We start from the raw sequence: 20039 nt of genomic DNA on the forward strand, positions 1-20039 counted from the left end.
CTCCACAGAGGGGCTCCCCTGACAGCCTGGGTGCAGTGGGGCCGGGGGTACCTGTAGAGCAGTGGCTGCCTGCTCCCCTGGCCTCCACAAGCCCAGGGTGCCTGATGCCCTGCTCCTCCTCCTTCCTGGGCGCTGGGGCCCACTCAGCCTTGGGGCAGGTGGGCAGTCATGGCTCATTCATGACTGTAGCTGGTGTACACTTTATTCAACTGGAGCAGCAATCCTAAGGTCTCTGGGTACTTGTTCACAGACTTCTTGAACTTCTTCCTGATCTCTGACAAGTAATTTCTTCCTGTCGAAAGGGAGGGCACACATGAGATGGGCATTCAGCACAGGACCACCCGCTGGGCTGCGTCAGGGGTCTTCGTCCTGCCCACCATGGGCCAGGCCCAGACCACCCCTGGGCATTGAAGCCGGAGAAAGACCATGAACAAGAACACAAACCACACACGAAACTAAGCCAGGACCTCGGCCGTGGGGGTGGAGGCGGCGCCTGGCACACTGGCAGTCTACACCGATGGCCAGGGGAAGCGCAGCAGGACGGAGGGAAGGCGGGCAGGTGCCTGGCTCCCTAGGCTCCCAGGGTGAGCAGGTGGGCCCTGCTCTGTGGAAGGAACCCTCAGCTCCTGCCCTATGGTTTCTCCGTGCTTCCTAGGACCCCACTGGCCACTCTCACCGTCCGTCTCTCCAGAGAGCACAGCATGCTGGCTCCTGGGAGGAATTCTGATGCTGGCAGATTCCAGACCATTGTTGACATCACCAACATTCCAGCCCGACACCAACACCCTCTCTGGTCCTCAGGCCTCCTCCCCAGCTGACCCTCTCCCTCCACTCCCACCTTCCTGGCCCTCTCCTCCCCTGACCTTACCTGGTCACCCCTCAGGCATGGGACTCAGGGGGTGGTGTCCTCCAGACTGGTCCCTCCATCTCCCACCCCACCCCACCCCACCTTCCGTCCGTCTAACCAGGACCCTGCAGCCCCGGGTTCCATGCTTGCTCTGAAATCGCCATCTGTCACCCTGCAACACCCCACATCTCCGTAGCCCTGCCTCCCATCCAGCCCACCTCACTGCTTGCCATGTGGGTCTCGTGGGGCTGGGCCAGGTGGTACAGAGCTTGGCACAGAGTAGGGTCACGAGGTGCCCTCCCCAGACACCACAGCAACTGCCAAGGATGTGGAGAGAAGTGGCCAGTTCCCATGCATTCCGAAGACAGAGGCAACCTAATTTCCTGAGGAGCAGGAAGCTCGGAGGAGAGAGGTGGTGAGGATGGCAGGGGTGGCCTGCCCAGGCAGTCAGCCTTCCAAGGACACGAGGCTGCGGGCCAGATGGGTGAGGGTGCGCCACCCTGTCGACATAGCAGACAGATCAATGGGACAAAATGTAGCCCAAAAGGAACTTAAAGATTTACGCCGGAATGACTGACTGCCCGGAACGATCCGGGAGACAGAGCGCCTTGTGTCTTTGGAGAAGGGGGTGGCTGAGAGCATTCCCGAGAAGTCACAAGGCGGCCTGCAGCTGCCACAGTCACCTAACACCGCACAGCGCCAGCCAGTGTGCCGTGGAGGGATAAAGAGCGAGCCACGGACGCCGGAAAGGCACTGGCAGGGACACCGCGTCCGCCGAGCCTGGAGCCGACCTCCCAGCACGCAGGACAAGGATGCATCACGGCCACCAGATGTCACTCAGTGTGGGTAGGAGACACGTGACATGAGGTGAACCTGGGGACTCCTAGCTGGGTCTCCCCATCCATGGGTGCCCAGGACCCTCTCTGTACCAGCCGTGAGCACAGTCCCGCCCTGTGGGGCTGACCGACAGCACTCATCCCCCACAAATAGCAGTCTCGCCTGTAGGGTGAGGACCTACAGGGGACCTGTCACACTGTCCTTTCCCTATTCTGGGTAACCAGAGCATGCAGGCCAGAGGGAAGTATGCCCAGAGGAGGGAGGATGTGGCGGCCTCCATCTGGGTGCAGCAGGAAGGAGCGCTCCAGGTTGATGGGGGCACAGCCGGGCACAAGGGGCATCAGTGACCAGTAGGGGAGGCCCGAGGGGAGCAGCAAGGACTCTGATGGACGTCCTGCACTTGGACACAGACGCACTGGAGCAGGGGCTAGGGCTGGCGGTGGCTGGAGCTTTTGGAAGCGGCCAGGTTGCGAAGAGCTGAGCAGATGTCCTGAAGGACTGGGTGTGAGGTGAGAAGGCACGAGCCGTGGATGGCAATCCTAAGTGAGGTTAAACCATCAAACCCCAGCACAACACCCACCACTGCCCGGAGCATGTGTCCCCAACCAAAAAAGTGACAAGGTCTCAAAGACATTGTTCATCTGAGTGAGGGTGGGTGGCAGCAAGCACACTTCACAAGGATGAGCCTGTGGAGACGGGTCCCAGGGAAGCAGGTTAACCAATGAGCCCGGCCTGCGGCAGGCACTGGAGTCCTGCGCAGTGACAATCACCACCAGTCACTGCAAATGTGCTGGCTGTCGGGGGCGCTCACATCTCACACAAAAATTACTTCTAGGCTGCTTGCAAAATTACAGGTAAAACAAGAATGCTGGAGGCTGTGCACACCCCCTATGGTCTCACCTGGGGTGGCTTCCTCAGTCCCCAGCAAACCAGACCCTGAAGCTCAGGACAGACGCAGCCTCCACAGAACAGAACATCCCAGGCAGCACATCAAATGGGGAGGGAGAAGGTGCCCCGATCCGAGGACACGGGGGTGGTGCTGGGCTCCAGGGAGCCCCTGCAAGTCAGGAAGAGCCACACCCCCAACCGACAGGAACGAGGGAAACAAATGCCACTCGGTGTGGAGAGGGCGAGGGCAGTAACACTTCCACGAATTCCTCAGGACACGGGAACGTCATTCCTGAGGAGTGCAGGGCCGACAGGCTCTATCCCTCCCAGAGAGCGCGGGAACCAGGGGGACTCCTGAAATCTGAACACTTAACCTCTGTGAGTTCCACCCAAGGGAAACCTAGGCCAAGGCGTGTGCCACAAGTTGACAAATGAGCAAAATGATGTAAATGCCCATAAAAAAGGCACTGGGCGGACACATGTGAGATGACACAGTGTGGGGAAGGCAGGTCAAGGTCACAAAACTGCCATTGTTTTAATTAAAAGTGGGGGGTGAAAAGCATAGTGTGTACAGAGGTGCTGAGGAAGCACACACACACGTGTGTGTGTGTGTGTGTGTGTGTGTGTGTGTGTGTGTGTGTGGATTAAATCGGAAAGAACATGCTCAGGATGCTTATCATTGAGTGGAAGGTCAGGGTAGTTTTCACTGTCATCTTGTCTTTTCTAACAATGAACAACTACTGCCTGCAGCACAAAAATAAAACTGCACCTGGGGAAAGTTACGCTGCAGAAAAATAGTTAATAACAAAGAAAGATGTTCATGGCTTATTTTAAAACATACAGACCATGATTTCACAAGTGCACATGCGTGTGCATGTGGGTGTGCACGTGTATCTTGCATGCATGCTTGTGTGCGCATGTGTGTATGCGTCTGTACAGACAGGGGGTTGGCAGGACACACAGCAGTGCCAGCTACGGTGATTTCCAGGTGTCGGGATAAATGTCATTTATCTTTTCTTCCTTTTGCCTGGGATGGAGCCTGGGATGGGGCAGAGATGTGGGCTCCCGGGAAGCCCCAAATGTCCCCAGAGCGCAGGAGCACCTTCCGCAGTGACCTCTGCTCACAAGTGCTCATTCGGAGTGTTTTCCCTGCTGGCAGATGGACTGGGAGCCACCCACGCCCCTTCTTGGGGTTCACACCCTACCCCCAGCGCCTCACCAGGAAAGCCCCCCCAGCCAGGAACCCACTCACCCGAGGTCACATTAAGGGCTTGCGACTGGGTGCAGCACAGGATCCTGGTCCCCTCTGCCCAAGAGGCTTCCTCGCCCCTTACAGGAACATCGCCCGGAGCCCCCAGCAAACTTCCCGATAGGGAGCCCCATCTTGACAAGAGACCAGGAAGACCAGGCCAAACCATGGCTGCGTGCGGGACTGCCTGGACCAGCGAGGAGTCAGTCTGGCTGGAGCCCTGCACAGGCTCCTTTGCCCCTTCCCCAACCTGTCCCACCTGCCCCCACCACTCTGCCCTCATTCCCACTGCCCCCTTCCATCCTCCACAAAAGCAAGCCCACCACCCATCCTCCTCATGCCGTGATCCTGACTCATGGTCAGCTCATGCCTCCTCCATCTGGGTCACGGTTATTTCACATCCACTGTACCCGAACACACCTGCCACACACTGACAACACCCTGGAGCCTTGGGGAGGAACAGGAGTGACACCCCTCACCCATCCCTTCTGAGCCTGGGATGGAGAGCAGAGATGTGGGCTCCGGGGAAGCCGCCAAATGCCCCCAAAGCACAGGAGCACCTTCTAGCAAGGACCTTTGCTCCAGGTCTGACCCCCATCTGCCCAAAGATGGCCAGGCCCGTGTGGAGATGAGAAGCGTGGATGCCCCTTGGAAGCTCTGGGCTGGCCCGTGGACAGCTGAGCAGCACAAACAGGGCTAAACACACACCCGGTGGGGCCACTTTATTGTGAGGTCAGGAGCCCCAGGTGGCCCCCAGGTGCGGGTGCCGGCAGGTGAGACTCGCAGCTTTGGCATGGAGCGTGCTCCTTTACAGAGATCCTTCCGCCCCGAAGCTCTCTTCCTCCAGGTAGGGCCCTGGGCAAGGAACTGGCAGAGAGGAGGCCCATAAGGGGCACCCCCAAGGAGGCGCAGGTGGGCACAGGAGAACAACCCTGATGCACCTTGCCCTCCTGGCCATCCTGCCTGGAAGAGAGCTCAGCTCTGTGTGCTGGCTCCCCTGCGGCAGCCTGGTGCCGAGAGCCCTAGGGTGCGGTGCCAGGCAGTGCCTTGCGCCCTGCTCACGTGAGGGTACTCGACTGATGGCGCTTCAAAGGTGGAGACTTGCAACCCCCCGCCCCTGTCCTGGGGTCCCTGAGCCCAAGGAGCTGTGACCAAGGTCTGGGATGCACCCCAGAGTGAGCCTGTTACTAAAGGCCCCATTTTGCAGATGGAAACGGGGATGACAGGGAACATCAGAGCTCAGAGAGGATCGGTTACTAGGGCACAGTCCAAGGGCAAGGGCCAGTCAGCCCCTCGTCCGCACCGGGGACAAGTCCTGAGGAAGAGCCCACCCAGCCAAGTCCCAGCCTGGCCCACGAGGCCGCCCTCAGAGCACCACCTGGCGAGGGGTTGCCTCAGGTCACTCCCGGGGGAGGGAGGGTGGGGAGAGGGGGTGTTCCCAGAGCAGACATCTGCAGGCCTCCATACTCCCAGAGATGCCTGAGGGGGCAGGCTAGGGGGAGCCTTCCTGTAGCAGCCCCAAGGCCAAGTGCTGGTGGTCCAGGGAAGCCCGTGTCCACCAGGGGGCCCAGGTGTCCAGTGGAGCCGCCAGGCGGGCCCACGACAGGAGCCATGGGGACATGGGGCATGGCGTCCACTGTAGGTGGGGAAAGGCCAGGTTGGCTCAGTGCCTCCCTGTCCCCACACAAGCCCAACTGGGGACTCAGGGAAGATGGGGACCCTCACTCGGCCACCCCCCGGGTTGGTGCCTGTGCCCTTAGAAGCAGCAGGCCCACAAGCAGCCCGGCCGGCACCAGGACTTACCGATGGCTGCCAGGGTGCCGCAGTCCCTGCTGTGGAAGTCGGCCCAGGCTTTGGTCTTACAGCTCTTGCTGCAGGTCAGGATCCCGTAGCAGCGGATGCAGGGCAGCAGGCGCACCCCGATGGAGCGGCCGCACTGGTAGCAGAACTTGAAGAAGGGAATCCTGCCAGGGGGCCACACAGCCGTCGGCCGGTGCCTGCCCCCTATGCCACCGACCCAGCTCCGGACCTTCCCCATTTCCTCTGCATGCGGACAGAGACCTGAAGTCCTGTCCAGGGATGTCCAGCACAAGCCGTTCAGAACAGAAAACAAGCACCGTGCCCAGATGCCACCTGCGGGCTCAGACAGGGCTGGGCAGGAGGCTGTGGCACCCTCACGTGCCACAGTGTGGGGCGGGGAGGATTTCTGTGTTTTGTGGGAGGAACAGCTGTGGGTGAGCAGGGCATACCCTTGAGCTCTGCTTCGGCAAGAAAATGAGCCCAGGTGGGCAACCACCCCTGCCTGCCATCCATCGCCCACCCATCCACCGGGGTTTACTGGGCGGATGCAGTCCAGGATGCCCACAGGGACCAATAAGGCACATAGACATAGAGAGACTATTCTAGGGGAAGGGCCCATGGTGGGGTGGCTAGGAGGGGTATGGGGCACAGGGTGCACAAGGCAGCACACATCTCCCACCCAGCTGCCCCCCAGACATGGAGCGGCTCCTCAAGCGTGCCCTGTGGCCCCTGGCTGCCACCCATCCTGGCCCATGCTCCTGGAGAGCGGGGCCACACGGCCACTTACTGCTCCAGCTCCTCCAACTGCGGCTCCTTGGGCATGGTGGGGTCCCTTTGCTTCAGCCTGTGGCAGGGGATCATCTGCGCTGTACCCAGAGAGACCTGCATTAGTCTCCCTGGGCCCTCCCGTGGGCTGTAGTATCTACAGATAGAGGAGCACGGGCTGCCCGCCCCAACCACCCTCCCGAAGCCCACCCGGCACCTCGGGAGGCAGGACCCCAAGCCTTGACATCCCATGACAGGTCTCAGGAGGCAGAGTGGGACTTGGCCTGGAGGTGTTGGGCCGCCCAGGGCCTCTTGTTTGCCTACCCATCTGCAGCCCTTTCTCTGTGCCATTGACAGACTCAGTGTCCCCCTCACCACGCCATTAAAGGGCCATGGAGCAGCACCAGGTTTCTCTGGCCTCGCCCAGTCCACAGCCCCCTCTGAAGGGGGGGACCCTGCTCTGCTCTCTGGCCACTGCAGGAGGGTGCACAGTAGGCCAGGGTCTGGAGGGCAGTGAGTCCCCCATAATAACCACAGTTTCCACCAGGTCCCTGCACCATTCTCTCTTTAAATAGCACCTCATCCCCGCCGCCCCCCCCAGAAAGGCTGCCAAACCTCTGCTTCCTCACCACCCCTTCAGACACAGGAACCCCGTAAGGAAACACCTACTGGCCATAAGAGCAGGAAGGTGGGAGCTCTCCTTCCTCCCCCACCCTTCCTGCGCCCACCAGCACTCAGGCCGGGTGGGGATGAAGACATGGGCCCAGGAAGCCGGCTCTGACAGTGCACCTGTTGCCAGGGCAATGTTAGGAAGGCCACGTGGCACCAAGGATGCTTCTGGGACAGGTGACAATAAAAAAAACATACAAGGGGCCTGGCGCCAGAGCTTCACAGATTGCTTCTTTATGCGGAAACATGAAAATGGGAGGAGGGCATTCTTGAGCATCAGTTGAGATGTAACTCACATGCCACCCAAGTCACCTATAAGGTACACAGTTCAGTGGCTTTTAGTGCATTCGCAGGTGTGCGGCCATCACCACAAAATCCATTCTAGAACATCGTCATCACTCCCAAAAGGACCCAGCCCCTGAACTCCGCCATGCCCCTGACTCCCCAGCCCCAGCCCCTGGCGACCCCTATCTACTTGGTCTGTGGCTCTGTCTGTGCCAGACATTTCATACAACACGTGGTCCCCTGTGACTGGCTTCTCTCACTGAGCATCACGTTTTCAAGGTTCATCTGCATGGCGGTGTCAGGGCTTCACTCTTATTTGTGGGTGAATAACATTCTGTATGGGCATCTGCCACGACTTGTTCATTCATTCATCCATGGATGGATATGGGGGTTGTTCCCACCTAGCTTTTGTGAACCGTGCTGCCATCAACATTTGTGTACAGATGCTGGGGGACACGTGTTCATTGCTTCTGGGCATACAGCTGGGAGTGGCTTTGCTGGGTGACGTGGTGACTCTGTGGTTAGCATCTGAGGACTCTCCAGCCGCTCTCCCGTTCCCATTCCCACCAGCGGGGCAGGAAGCTCCCCTTTCTCCTCCTCCTCACCTAGTTACATTTTAATCACAGCATCATACTGAAGTGACACCTCGTGTGGTGCAGTGTGTTCATCCCTGATGGCCAATGATGAGCATCTTCTCATGGGCTTGTTGGCCATTTAGATCTTTCTTTAGAGAAATCTGTGTAGATGCCGATATAACTAAGACTGACTCCATCTCTGTGCCTGATTTCTTTTCCGTTCAAGTTTCCGTGCTGTGAACTCTGACCTAACTGCATTCAACAGCATACCAAGGCCTTCCAGTCAAGGATGAGCTGGCTCTGTAGGCTGACACAGTGCAGCCATAGAGATTTTTCTCAGTGACGACCAGAACAGCACAGCCCGAGACAAATGTCAAACTAGGTGCTGGCATCAAATCTAAGCAACTGTGCATACATGACCAGGAGGAGTACGGCTCCTGGCTCCAACAGCAACTCTGTCCCTTCGTCTGGTCAGCTGTTAGTACCTTAACCATCCTACAAAACTTTTACTGTGACAACTGTCCAGCAGTGGAGACCAGCTGTGCAGCCTGAGGAGATGCCTCCGCTCAATCCCATCTCTGAAAGCGACTCAGCCCTACAACAAGCTGTCACACTCCATGGAACGGCTGGCCTCCTTTTCCAGTTGCGAGGGGGTCATGTACCTTCACTCCACCATCAGACAAATTTCTGTTCGTGTTTTTTGTCCAGTTTTTAATTCAATTACTGTATTATTGAGTTGTGACAGTGTGTTCTACATACAAGTTCCTTATGAGATGTATGATTGACAAATATGCTCTCCCATAGGTTGTCTTTTCACATTTGCTTTTCAGAGAGAGTGGGATGGAGGGAGGGAAAGGAAAAGAGAGAAACATCGATATGAGAGAGACACATCGATTGGTTGCCTCCTGCACAAGCCCAGAACATGAGGCAGGGAGCAAACTTGCAACCCAGGTACATGCCCTTGACAGGCATCAAATCCACAACCCTTGGGTGCATGGGCTGATGCTCTAACCACTGAGCCAAGGCCAAATTGAACTCATTTTTATAGGTGATATGAGGGTCAAATGTCATTCTCTTGTGATTGGATAGCCAGTTGTCCCAGCACCGTTTGTTGAAAAGACTGTTGTCCTCACCCCTATTAAAGCCCTGGCAGCAGCAGGACAGGTCTCTCTCATGTCCCTTCCTGGCCCAGCCCCTCCCATCCCACAATTGTCAGGAAAAACACGGCCTCGGCTGGCACCCACGGCCACTCACCTTTCTTGCTCAAGCACAGCACCTTTGGGTCCCACTGGCTCTCCTTGGCCATGATGGCAGAGCGCAGCTGGAAGCCCATGTATTCCAGGAGCCGCTTCCGGGCCACAAACGTCTCCCGCTCTGCCGGCATCAGCGTGTGGAAGGGGCAGTGGGCAATCTTCCGGTCCTGCGGCACAGTGCCAGTCACCGCAGGGCACCAGCTCCCAACCCGGGGAGGGCGGGTCCCACTCCCAGCTCTGGCCTATCACCAGGGGAGGGAGACTGGGTGGGGAGCACACATCCTCTGTCGGTGGTCATTGTGAGGACAAACCAGGAGAGCACTCCAAAAGCTAGGCACAGGCAGCCACACCTGCGCATGCCCGGGTGCCAGGTCTTCTCTTTCAGAAGGCCAGGGACTCGCTTTGGAAGGAGGCATGAGGGACCTTTGGATCAGCTGTGCCCAAGAGATGCTAAAGGCCCTAGCTGCGCCCCTATCACCAACAGGAAACTCAAAGCCATACCTGGAAGAATTTGAAATACCCGTAGTCCACGACTGTGCCCACGGCCATCTTGTCCCCTTGCGTGAGTGTCACAGGGGCCAGGATGTCGGCCCCATAATTGATGAGCAGGTCAATCTGTGGAGAACAGAGCTGCATCAAATGCGTGTGAACACCCAGCTGCCAGGATTGTGTGTAGGTGTGGAGGAGGTAGGTGTGTGCATATGTGTGTGGATGCGTAGGTGTGTGCATATGTAGGTGTGTGAGTGTGTGTGTGTGCATGTGTGTGGGCATGTACATGTATGTGGCTGTGGGTGTGCACAGGTGTGGGGGGTGAATGTGTGACTTCTCGCACACAGCACAACAAGGCCTCTAGCTCAAGATTTATCACCAATTTCAACAGGGCTCCCACCCCTATCCTGACCAGGGAGCAGGTGCCTTCAATAAGAGGCTTTATGGCTTTATAGTTTTAGCCAGGAAATTTAACCAAACAAGCAGGCTCAGGGCATCCCAGCATAAATAGATGAAAAATAGCCCATCACCTGCAGGGCACTCATTGGACTGTGTAGGGTCTACCTGCTGACCATTGCAGGCAGGGCCGGTGTTAGGGGATGCATGGTGGTTCCCTCAGCCAGGGTCCTCACTCTCTCAGCCTGTTTAACATTCATTCTTCACAAACTTAGAAACCCTGGTGACACTGTGTGTGAAGCTTCGTGGCACAGAACCAGGCATCTGGGGGCAAATGCCACCAAACACCAGCAGCCAGCGTGGCCTGACCAGGCCCAACTCACGGGTCTCGGGGGCATGAGTGCAGTTTATACACGGATTCCTTATGGCGATGGTGATGACATGGCAGGCCTATGGCGAGCAGAGTGGGAGCCAGTTTTCCAAAGCTGTGGGAAGAAGCTGCCCTGATCCAACCCCAGGCTCCTCTCCTCTCCTGTCCACCCCCTCCCCTCTACTCCCCTCCCCTCCCTCATGCAAAGCATGACAACCTTCATACAACCCTGATGCACCACTGAGGCTCCAGAGGGCTCGGCATGTTGCACAGAATCACATCCCATAAAGGAACGATGGAGAGAAAGCATTGAATTCTACCGAAAACAGCTTCTTTAAATGCTAGCTAAATCTATCAAGCTCTTAGAAGAAAACATAGGACAAAAGCTTCACCAAAATGGACTTGGCAATGATTTCTTGGATATGAAACAAAGGCACAGGCAACAAAAGGAAAGGTAGGCAAACCGGCCCTCATGAAAATTAAAACCTTCTGTGCATAAAAGACACTGCTGCATTGCAAAAAGGTGGCCCGTGCATATGAGAAAATATTTTAAATCACATATCTGAGATGTGATAATGTCCAGAATACAGAGCGAACTCTTAAAACTTAACAAAAAACAATTTCTAAAATGGGCAAAGAACTTGAATAGACATTTCTTCAGAGAAGGTATATGAATAGTCAACAAACCCATGAAAAGATGCTCAACATCACGAATAAAATTAAAATGAGACCAATAAGATAACGCCTCACAGCCATCAGGATGGTTACTATACAGTAAACTCAGAAAAGAACAAGTGTTACCGAGGATGTGGAGAAATGGGAGCCCTGTGCCCTGTGGGTGGGGATGTAAACTGGTGCAGCTACTGTCGAGGGAAGTATGTGGTTCCTCAAAAAATTAAACATAGAATGACCACATGACCCAGCAGCCCCACTTCTGGGTAGATACCCAAATTGAAAGCAGCGTCCAGAAGAGATATTTGTACACCCATGTCCACAGTGTCATTATTTAAAATAGCCAAACGTGGAAGCAACCTAGGTGTACATCAACGGACTAATAAATACACAATGTGCTTTATACACACAAGGGAATATTATTCAGCCTCAACATAAAAACATATCTGAGACCTGCTACAACATGGAGGGATCTTGAGGACATGATGCTACGTGCAATAAGGCAGACACAGAAGAACAAACACTGTGTGATTCCCCTTACATCCCTGGAGGAGTCAGGTTCACAGAGACAGAGAGTAGGAGGCGGGGAACAGGGGTGGGGGGAAGGGGGAGTGAGTGTTTAATGGGGACAGAGGGTCAGTTTTGCAAAATGAAAACAGTTATGGGGAGGGATGGTAGTGACGGCTGAACAATAATGTGACTGTGCTTAATGCCACTGAACTTAAACATTGTTAAGATGGTACAGTTTTTGTGTCTTTTGCCAAATTTTTTTTTAAATGTGTTCACTATAACCTCATTTTGGCAAAAACAAAGAACAAAACAAAACAAAACAAAAACTGTTATAAGCATCCTGAGAAACAGTCCTGGCAGCTGCAGGTTGGAGGACCGTCCCTTACGTGGAAAAGGAGCAAAGCAGGGAGATCAGGGGCGGACAGAAGCCCCGCAGAACCCGGCAGGGGCGCCACTGCTCACACCCAGCCTGCCAAGGCCACGAGCAAGAGAAAGGAGACAGGTTACACACATTGGAAGAGAAGAGAGAAATGCCATGACTTGCCAGCAATGTACTTATCTACCTACAAAGTAAGGAGGAATGTCTGGAAAACTCTTAAACCAACAGGAATTGAGGTGGGTGGCCGACAGCTGCAAGTCTATTGAACAGATCCCTGATTGTAACCTTGGGAGATGTAAGAAAAAGAATGCATGTGCATACTAAAGAGACAACAACAACTAGTTTAATTCTGCAGTGTTAATATTTTATACTTATTTATCATTTATCTTTATTGTTGAAAGTATCGCAAATGTCCCCTTCCCGCCCCCCTCCCCACCCCCGCATTGAAGCCCTCCACCCTGCCCCTGGTCCCCAAGGCCTACTGCATGATTTCCTGTGTCCATGGGCTATGCATATGCATGTAAGTTTCTTGGCTAATCTCTCCCCCACCCTTTCCCTCTGATATGCCTCAGTCTGTTCCATTCTTCCATGTCTCTGGATCTATTTTTTTCATCAGTTTATTTTGTTCATTAGATTCCACATATGAGTGAGATCATGTGATACTTGTCTTTCTCTGACTGGTTTATTTCACTTTGCATAATGCTCTCCAGATCACTCTATGCTGTCTCAAAGGATAAGAGATCCTCCTTCTTTTTTCTTTTCTTTTCTTTTTTTTTTTTTTTTTTTTTTTTTTTTTTTTTTTTTTTTTTTTACAGCTGCAGAGTATTCCAAGGTATAAATGTACTACAGCTTTCTTATTCATTTATCTACTGATGGGCATTTGGGCTGTTTCCAGATCTTAGCTATTATAGTGCTGCTCTGCACATAGGGGTGTATATATTTTTTTTCTGATTGTTGTTTTGGGATTTTTAGGATATATTCCTAGAAGTGGGATCACTGGGTCAAATGGCAGTTCCATATTTAATTTTTTGAGGAAACTCCATAGTGGCGGCACCAGTCTGCATTCCCACCAGCAGTGTACTAGGGTTCCCTTTTCTTCACATCCTCACCAGCACTTGTCATTGGTTGATTTGTTGATGATAGCCCTTCTGGCAGGTGTGAGGTGATATCTCATTGTCATTTTAATTTGCATCTCTCTAATGTTAGTGACTGAGCATTTATTCATGGGTTTCTTGGCCATCTATAGGTCCTCTTTGGGGAAGTGTCTATTTAGGTCCTTTGCCCATTTTTTTACTTGGATTGTTTGTCTTCCTTTTGTTAAGTTATATGAGTCCCTTATATACTTTTGGAAATTAACCCTTTATCAGATGTATCACTGAAAAATATGTTCTCTCAGGCAGTGGGCTCTCTTTTCGTTTTGGTGATGGTTTCTTTTGTTGTGTAGAAGCTTTTTCTTTTGATGTAGTCCCAATTTGTTTATTTTCTCCTTAGTTTCCTTTGCCCTACAGTGGTCGGCAAACTGCGGCTCGCGAGCCACATGTGGCTCTTTGGCCCCTTGAGTGTGGCTCTTCCACAAAATACCGACTTCTGCGCATGGGCCACGAAGTTTCAATCGCACTGTACATGCATGCCCGCATGTGGTATTTTGTGGAAGAGCCACACTCAAGGGGCCAAAGAGCTGCATGTGGCTTGTGAGCCACAGTTTGCCAACCACGGCCCTAGGAGATAGATGTATTGACAAACATATTGCTATGAGAGATGTCTGAGATTTTGTTGCCTGTGGTTTCTTCTAGGATTTTTATGGTTCCACAACTTACATTTAAGTCTTTTACCCATTTTGAGTTTATTCTTGTGTATGGTTTAAGTTGGTGCTCTAGTTTAATTTTTTTTTGCATGAACCTGTCCAATTTTCCCAACACCATTTACTGAAGAGACTGGCTTTACTCCATTGTACCAGAAATCGATGGCATTTTTATAAGCCCATAATGAACTCTCAGAAAGAGAAACTATAAAAACAATCCAATTTACCATTGCAAAAAAAAAAAAAGACACCTTGGAATAAAGTTAACCAAGGAGGTAAAAGACCTTTACTCGCAAAAACTACAGGACATTGAAAAAAGAAATAGAAGGAGATACAAACAAATGGAAAAATATAACGTGTTCATGGATAGGACAAATGAATATCATTAAAATTTCCATGCTACCCAAAGCAATCTTTAGATTCAATAGGTCCCTATTAAAATACCAATGGCATATTTCACAGATCTAGAACAAATACTCCAAAAATTTATATGGAACCAAAAAAACCCCCAAATAGCCGAAGCAATTTTGAGAAAGAACAAAGTAGGAGGGATCACAATACTGGATATCAAATTATACTACAAAGGCATTGTAACCAAACTGCCTGGTACTTGCATAAGAACAGACATATAGATCAATGGAACAGAACAGAAAAACCTAGAAATCAGCCCAAGCCATTATGCTCAATTAATATTTGACAAAGGAGGCAAGATCATACAATGGAGTAAAGACAGTCTTTGCAGTGTTAAATGTAAGTGGCTTATGATATACAGTTAATAAAAATGTTTTAACCATTACAAGTGCTGGAAGTATTTACAAGAATTGGAGATATTATCTGAGTTGGTATATAAGTATATAAGTGGGTGTTCAATGTTTTGATATCAGAGCATCTAGTTTTGTGTCTATTGGTGAGTGAGCCTCACAGCGTTAGCTTCTTGGTGGGCAGAGTGTGGAGACAGCCCAGCTCCCGATCCCTGCCTGGGATGCAGCTCCCCAATCCCTGCCTAGCAGGTCCCTTGATTAGGATCCCTGGTCAATGCCCATTTTACATAGAAAAATCTAGAATCCTGCAACCAGACCAAAACCATGGCCCGTGTCTTTCCTGAGATAAACCAGGGGACTTTTGTCTGGCCTGTTGAGTGGCTTTGCCTCTGTATATATTTTAGATCTATACATCTTAAAAGGCAAGAATTTCTCACCCGTTTTCAAGTGTTTGGAATGCTGAGGCTTGGAGAACACAGAGAAATACCACACGAAGCTCCGCCTGCTGGGAATGAGGCCAGACCAAGGGTCCCACAGCCCTAGGCCCAGGACCCTGGGTCGCCCCTTCCCACTCGCCCCTCTCAGCCGGCCCCCCACACCCGCCACCTCACCAGGCCCAGCCTGTTGTTCACACTCCTCCGGTGCTCGTAGGCGATGTCGCAGGCCACACACAGCGCACTGCCCAAGCCCTTGGTCAGAGGCAGGTTGGGGTCAGCGCCGTTGGTCAGCAGCTCCTTCACAATCTGTACACAGACAGCCTGTCAGCGCCACCAGGTCCCTCCCTCCACTGGAGGAAGTCCCGGAGCGAGGCCACTGCAGCACTGAGTATAGTGGCGGCCAAGCTGGGGCTCACTGAGGCCCCCCCACCCCGGGCATTCTCCACGGCTCCCGCCCACCGGTTCCACTGCTGCCAGCTCCGAGGACCACTGGGGTGAGCACATGGTGGTTCCTTAGGGGGGCTGCCATTCCGCCCAGGCACCTGGCCGGCACCCTGTCTGCACACTGTCCTGTCAGCCCCTCATCCCTGGGAAGAGGCTGCCTCTGCCCCGGGGCACCTGGGTCTTTGACCAGACACAAAGTGGGCCACATGTCCCTTGTTTCCCTCTGTGTCCCCAGCTGCCAGCCCAGGTGCCGCCCGGGAATCCAGGAGTAAGAGCAGCTACGCTGGATGTCAGAGAACTAGTGTTTGTCTCTCTCCAGAGCTCTGTCCCTCGGAGCAAGCTCTCTCTGCTACTACGCCTGCCTGTAATATCCGGCAGGAGCAAGTGCCCACATGACTTGTTGAAGGAAGGAGGGAGAGGAGGCGAGGCCCCTGCAGAGGCCCCACAGAAGCCCCACCTGTGGCCACTGGCAGCAATGCCTTCACCTTCCTTAGGCCTCTGCTGAAAAGTCCCCTCACCAGAGAAGCCCGCCTGGGCATCCTGCTAAAGTAGCCTCCCTCCACCACTCTATCTGTCCTTGACCTTTACTTTCTCCATAACACTTACCATTACCTGAAAACGTGTCACACTGGGCTATGGTCTGTCTTCTCCAACCAGAATGTAACATCCTTGAGACCTGAGACTTTGTTTTACTCAACACCTGATGCCTAGAGTGGCACCTGCCTGGCACACAGTAGGTTCATCCAAATAAAAGGATGAAAGGTGCATGGGATATAGAAGGAAGGTAGGAAGGAAGGGAGGAAGGGAGGGAGGGAGGGAGGGAGGAAGGAAGGAAGGAAGGAAGGAAGGAAGGAAGGAAGGAAGGAAGGAAGGAAGGAAGGGAGATTGATGATAGATGTAGAATGAATAGGTAAAAGGATGGGTTGGTGAGTGGGTAGATGGGTGGATAGATGGTGGGTAGATGAATAGATGTGTATTTGGGTGTGTGGGTGCATAGATGAGTACACAAATGTGTGGAAGGTGGGTGGATGGAAGGATGGATGGAAGGAGGGTAGATGGGTGGCTGGCTGGCTGGGTGGATGGTGAATAAACACATTCCTTGGCAGCAGCAGAAAGTGGGCACTTGCCAATGTGCCTTTCCTGGGGCACCGAGGAGTCGATGTCTGGGACAGGCAGAGCTGGGATCTAGGCCCCATGAGGGGGCACCCATCCAGCTGAACCTCACCTCCCTGCTCACTTTCCTTCTCTCGTTAGCCTTCTCTCTCTAAAGAGCTCCATACCCACGGGAGGTGGCCCACGCCCCTTACACCATGCTGCCTTTGTGCCACTGCGAACACCACCAACGCCCAAACACTGATGGGGAGGGGACGCTGGAGGAGAGAACACTGCAGATGTCCCTCAGGGGTTCAGAACGTGCTCACCAGGTCGTTCCCACTGGCGATGGACAGGGAGAGCGGGGAGTGGCCGCCCCACAGCAGGCTGCTGTTCGCTCTGTTGGAGAGGAGGAGGTGGACGACATCCCTGGCGTACTGGGTGAGAAAGGCAGGTTAAGAGCCCCAAGTCTCAAGTCCCTGGAGCACCTGGCATGGATCATTAACTCAAACATCCTGAAATCAACTTCTATTTCCTCCTCCCCAGCACCTTGCCTGGCACAGAGAGCCCTGAATTCTAGGTAGATAATAGTGGGTAGGTGAGTCAATCCTCGAAGTAAAAAGATGTTTTCTAAACATTCATTTTTTCCCAATGAAAAACAGGAAAGACAAATGATGGGTGAATTTATTTAAAACTTGTTTTCAAAGGAAGCAGAGAGTCAGGATTTTATGACCATCACAGTAGGTGCAGAGCAGGTGTGGCCGGGGGAACGTGCCCTTCACCAGGGCTCAGGGTCCTCTAGGACACAGCAAGTGAAAGAAGCCCAACCGACCCTGCCGGTGTAGCTCAGTGGTTAAAGTGTCAGCTCTCAAACCAAAGGGTCACAGGTTCGATTCCCAGTCAAGGGCACATATCTGGGTTGCAGGTTCAATTCCTGGACCCTGTTGGGGTGCCGCAGGAGGCAACCAGTCCATGTGTCCTCTCACATCGATGTTTCTCTCTACCCCTCCCCTCCCTCCCTTTCACTCTCTCCAAAAATTCAATGGAAAAAATATCCTTGGGTGAGGATTAACAACAACAAAAAAGAAACAGAGAAGCCCAGCTGAGCTGAAAGGAGACAGACCTTCAGCATGGAGGGCCGCTGCACCCTTCCGGCCTTTCCCCTCTGGGGAACCCTGGTTTCCCCTTGTTCCCCAGAATTGCTCACAAGCTGGACTGCTCCCCGCCAAGCCTACTCCCCTTTCCGAGCCTCGCTGGCCAGGCCTAAAAGCTCCTGGGAAAGCCCGTGGAATGCAGACTTGATGGCTGGACGGCCATCGCCACCTGTCCTCGACCTAATGCTGCAGCTGCTTCTGTCTCCCAACTTTGCTTCCCCGTAGTTTTTCCAAATCTGAAGTCAGCACAGAGAGCACAGGTGTGCGAGTTGGAAAGCACTGTGTTCAAAGCCCAGGCCTCACACTTACCGGCTAGGGGCCTTGGCCAGCCTGCCTCTCAGAGCCTCTCTGTCCCCATTCCTAATGTAGGCTCATGGCACCCCTCAGCAAGTTCTGGCAGGATGGTGGCCCAGGCTTAGGGAGGCTTTGACAAGAGGGAAGCTCTGAAGCAGGGAGGCCTGGAGGTGCCTCCCATCGTCCCTTGCCGGCGTTGCCCAAGCGCCACCCTCACGCAGGTCCTCGCACTCTCATGTCAGGACGGCATGCGTGGTCATCACCCTCTTCAGTGGCAAACTGCTCGTGCCACAGCCCAGTGAGGCCAGCCATTGGTGCCATTTTACAAGAGGGTAAACTGAGGCTCAGTTTACTATGTGCTCAGTAGCTTACTGGTCTGGCCTGCCTTGGCCACTATAACACAAAGCCCAGACCTGGTTCCCAGGACCCACTTGCCCACCCTGGCCATTCGGCCTCCTTGTTGGAGGAATTAATCCCAAGGCCCATGGGAGGCAGTGTTGCAGGGCCAAAGGGCCCTCTGGGCTCTGCAGGACCCCATCCCTGTGGGAAACCAAGTCCGCGGGTGACTGAGACACACAGGCCAGTTCCAGCACATGCCAGCCACACTCGAATATGTTTGAGCAGGCACCACACAGGGAACGTCAATCCATGTGCGTGCTGACACGGGTGTGGACAGTATCCCTTAAACATGCCCTGGAACAGCGCTTCAATGCACGAGTCACAGGCAGGGCCTGCTGACACTGTCTGCCGTGCTTTAACCTAGCCATGGTCGGCAAACTGCGGCTCGTGAGCCACATGCGGCTCTTTGGCCCCTTGAGTGTGGCTCTTCCTAAGCCTTAGGAGTACCCTAATTAAATTAATAACAATGTACCTACCTATATAGTTTGATTTTGAAAAATTTGGCTCTCAAAAGAAATTTCAATTATTGTACTGTTGATATTTGGCTCTGTTGACTAATGAGTTTGCCAACCACTGCCCTAGTGGATCCCATTTCACTGTGGACAAGACCCACTCATCTGTTCTGAAACTCACTCAGGCAGGCCAACACCCCAAGGTCTGAGCCCTCAGCCCAGCCCACCCCCCTACCACGGCTGCTGACTCACCATCCTGCCCCCAAACACCCAGCTACACACATACACATGCACTACCCAAGCATACATACACATGCATGTGTACACGTGTGCACATGCATGCACGTGTGTGCTGGCCAGTAAATACAACTCACACAGTCATGCCAACATATACGCAGGTACATATGCACACCAAAAAAACATGCATGTGCACACTTATGTAAATGCACTCATGTGTGCACACCCAGGTGCACATACGGGCATACAGCTCCCGACCCCAGAAGGCCCTGCTCACCCTGTAGTTGTCCTCCCGCTCACAGGCCACATGCAGAGGTGTCCTGCCCCCCTCTTCAGGGACGGACATGTTCACGCTACTGTAGACGCTGGGCGGGCCTACTTCATTGTTGAGCTTCATGCTTGAAGGCAGCACCTCTGGCTGTGTGCAGACAGAGGGGTCAGGTCCTGGCCCAAGCCGCTCTCCAAGTGCTCAGAGGCCTGCCACCTGCCCGACCAGCTGTGCCAAGAGCCCCCAGCAGGTACAATACAGATGTGCTCACACAGAGGAGCAGGCTGCCCTCCTCCTCAGACTGTGGATCCGAAGCAGCTTCCCGTGAAACCCTCTCCTGGGCGCAGGCCCCAAGCCCTCCCCTGCCCCCTCACACAGGTGAGCCACACATGCGCTGTGGCACAGCCAGGCGGGTTTGGGGTGCACAGAGCATCAATCAGCCTCTACAAGGACAAGTGAAATTCTGAACTAAATGGACAACACTGCAGAGTGACCCCAGGCTCCCTAGTGCCCCCTCTCCCGCGTGGCAGATGGCCCACCTTGCTCAGTTTGTACATGTCGTCTTGGTCAGCTGCCCTGGCGTCCACATCCGTGATGGCGTGGAGCAGCAGCTCTGTTATCTTGACACCCTCCTCCCCGGGAAGGGCAGCTGCAATGTGGAGGGGGGTTAGGGCCCCCAGCTGCAGAGGAAACGCAGGAGGAGTTAGGGTGAGGTG

The 20039-nt window shown here is 53.7% G+C and overlaps 1 protein-coding gene across 1 annotated transcript in view; it reads right to left on the minus strand.

Moving 5' to 3' along the window:
- Positions 1–173: 173 nt before the first annotated feature.
- Positions 174–20039, minus strand: part of ANKMY1 (ankyrin repeat and MYND domain containing 1) — a 43663-nt gene continuing 23797 nt past the window's right edge. The window contains exons 11-19 of the mRNA XM_059704871.1: positions 19863–20003; positions 19333–19473; positions 16849–16956; positions 15158–15289; positions 9670–9783; positions 9170–9335; positions 6409–6487; positions 5625–5785; positions 174–292 (exon numbers count right to left, since the gene is read on the minus strand). Coding sequence (XP_059560854.1) covers positions 174–292; positions 5625–5785; positions 6409–6487; positions 9170–9335; positions 9670–9783; positions 15158–15289; positions 16849–16956; positions 19333–19473; positions 19863–20003 — 1161 coding nt within the window. The remainder of the gene's footprint in view (positions 293–5624; positions 5786–6408; positions 6488–9169; positions 9336–9669; positions 9784–15157; positions 15290–16848; positions 16957–19332; positions 19474–19862; positions 20004–20039) is intronic.

This window comes from Myotis daubentonii, chromosome 7 (genome assembly GCF_963259705.1).
Source record: "Myotis daubentonii chromosome 7, mMyoDau2.1, whole genome shotgun sequence".
In the NCBI taxonomy this organism is placed as follows: Eukaryota; Metazoa; Chordata; class Mammalia; order Chiroptera; family Vespertilionidae; genus Myotis; species Myotis daubentonii.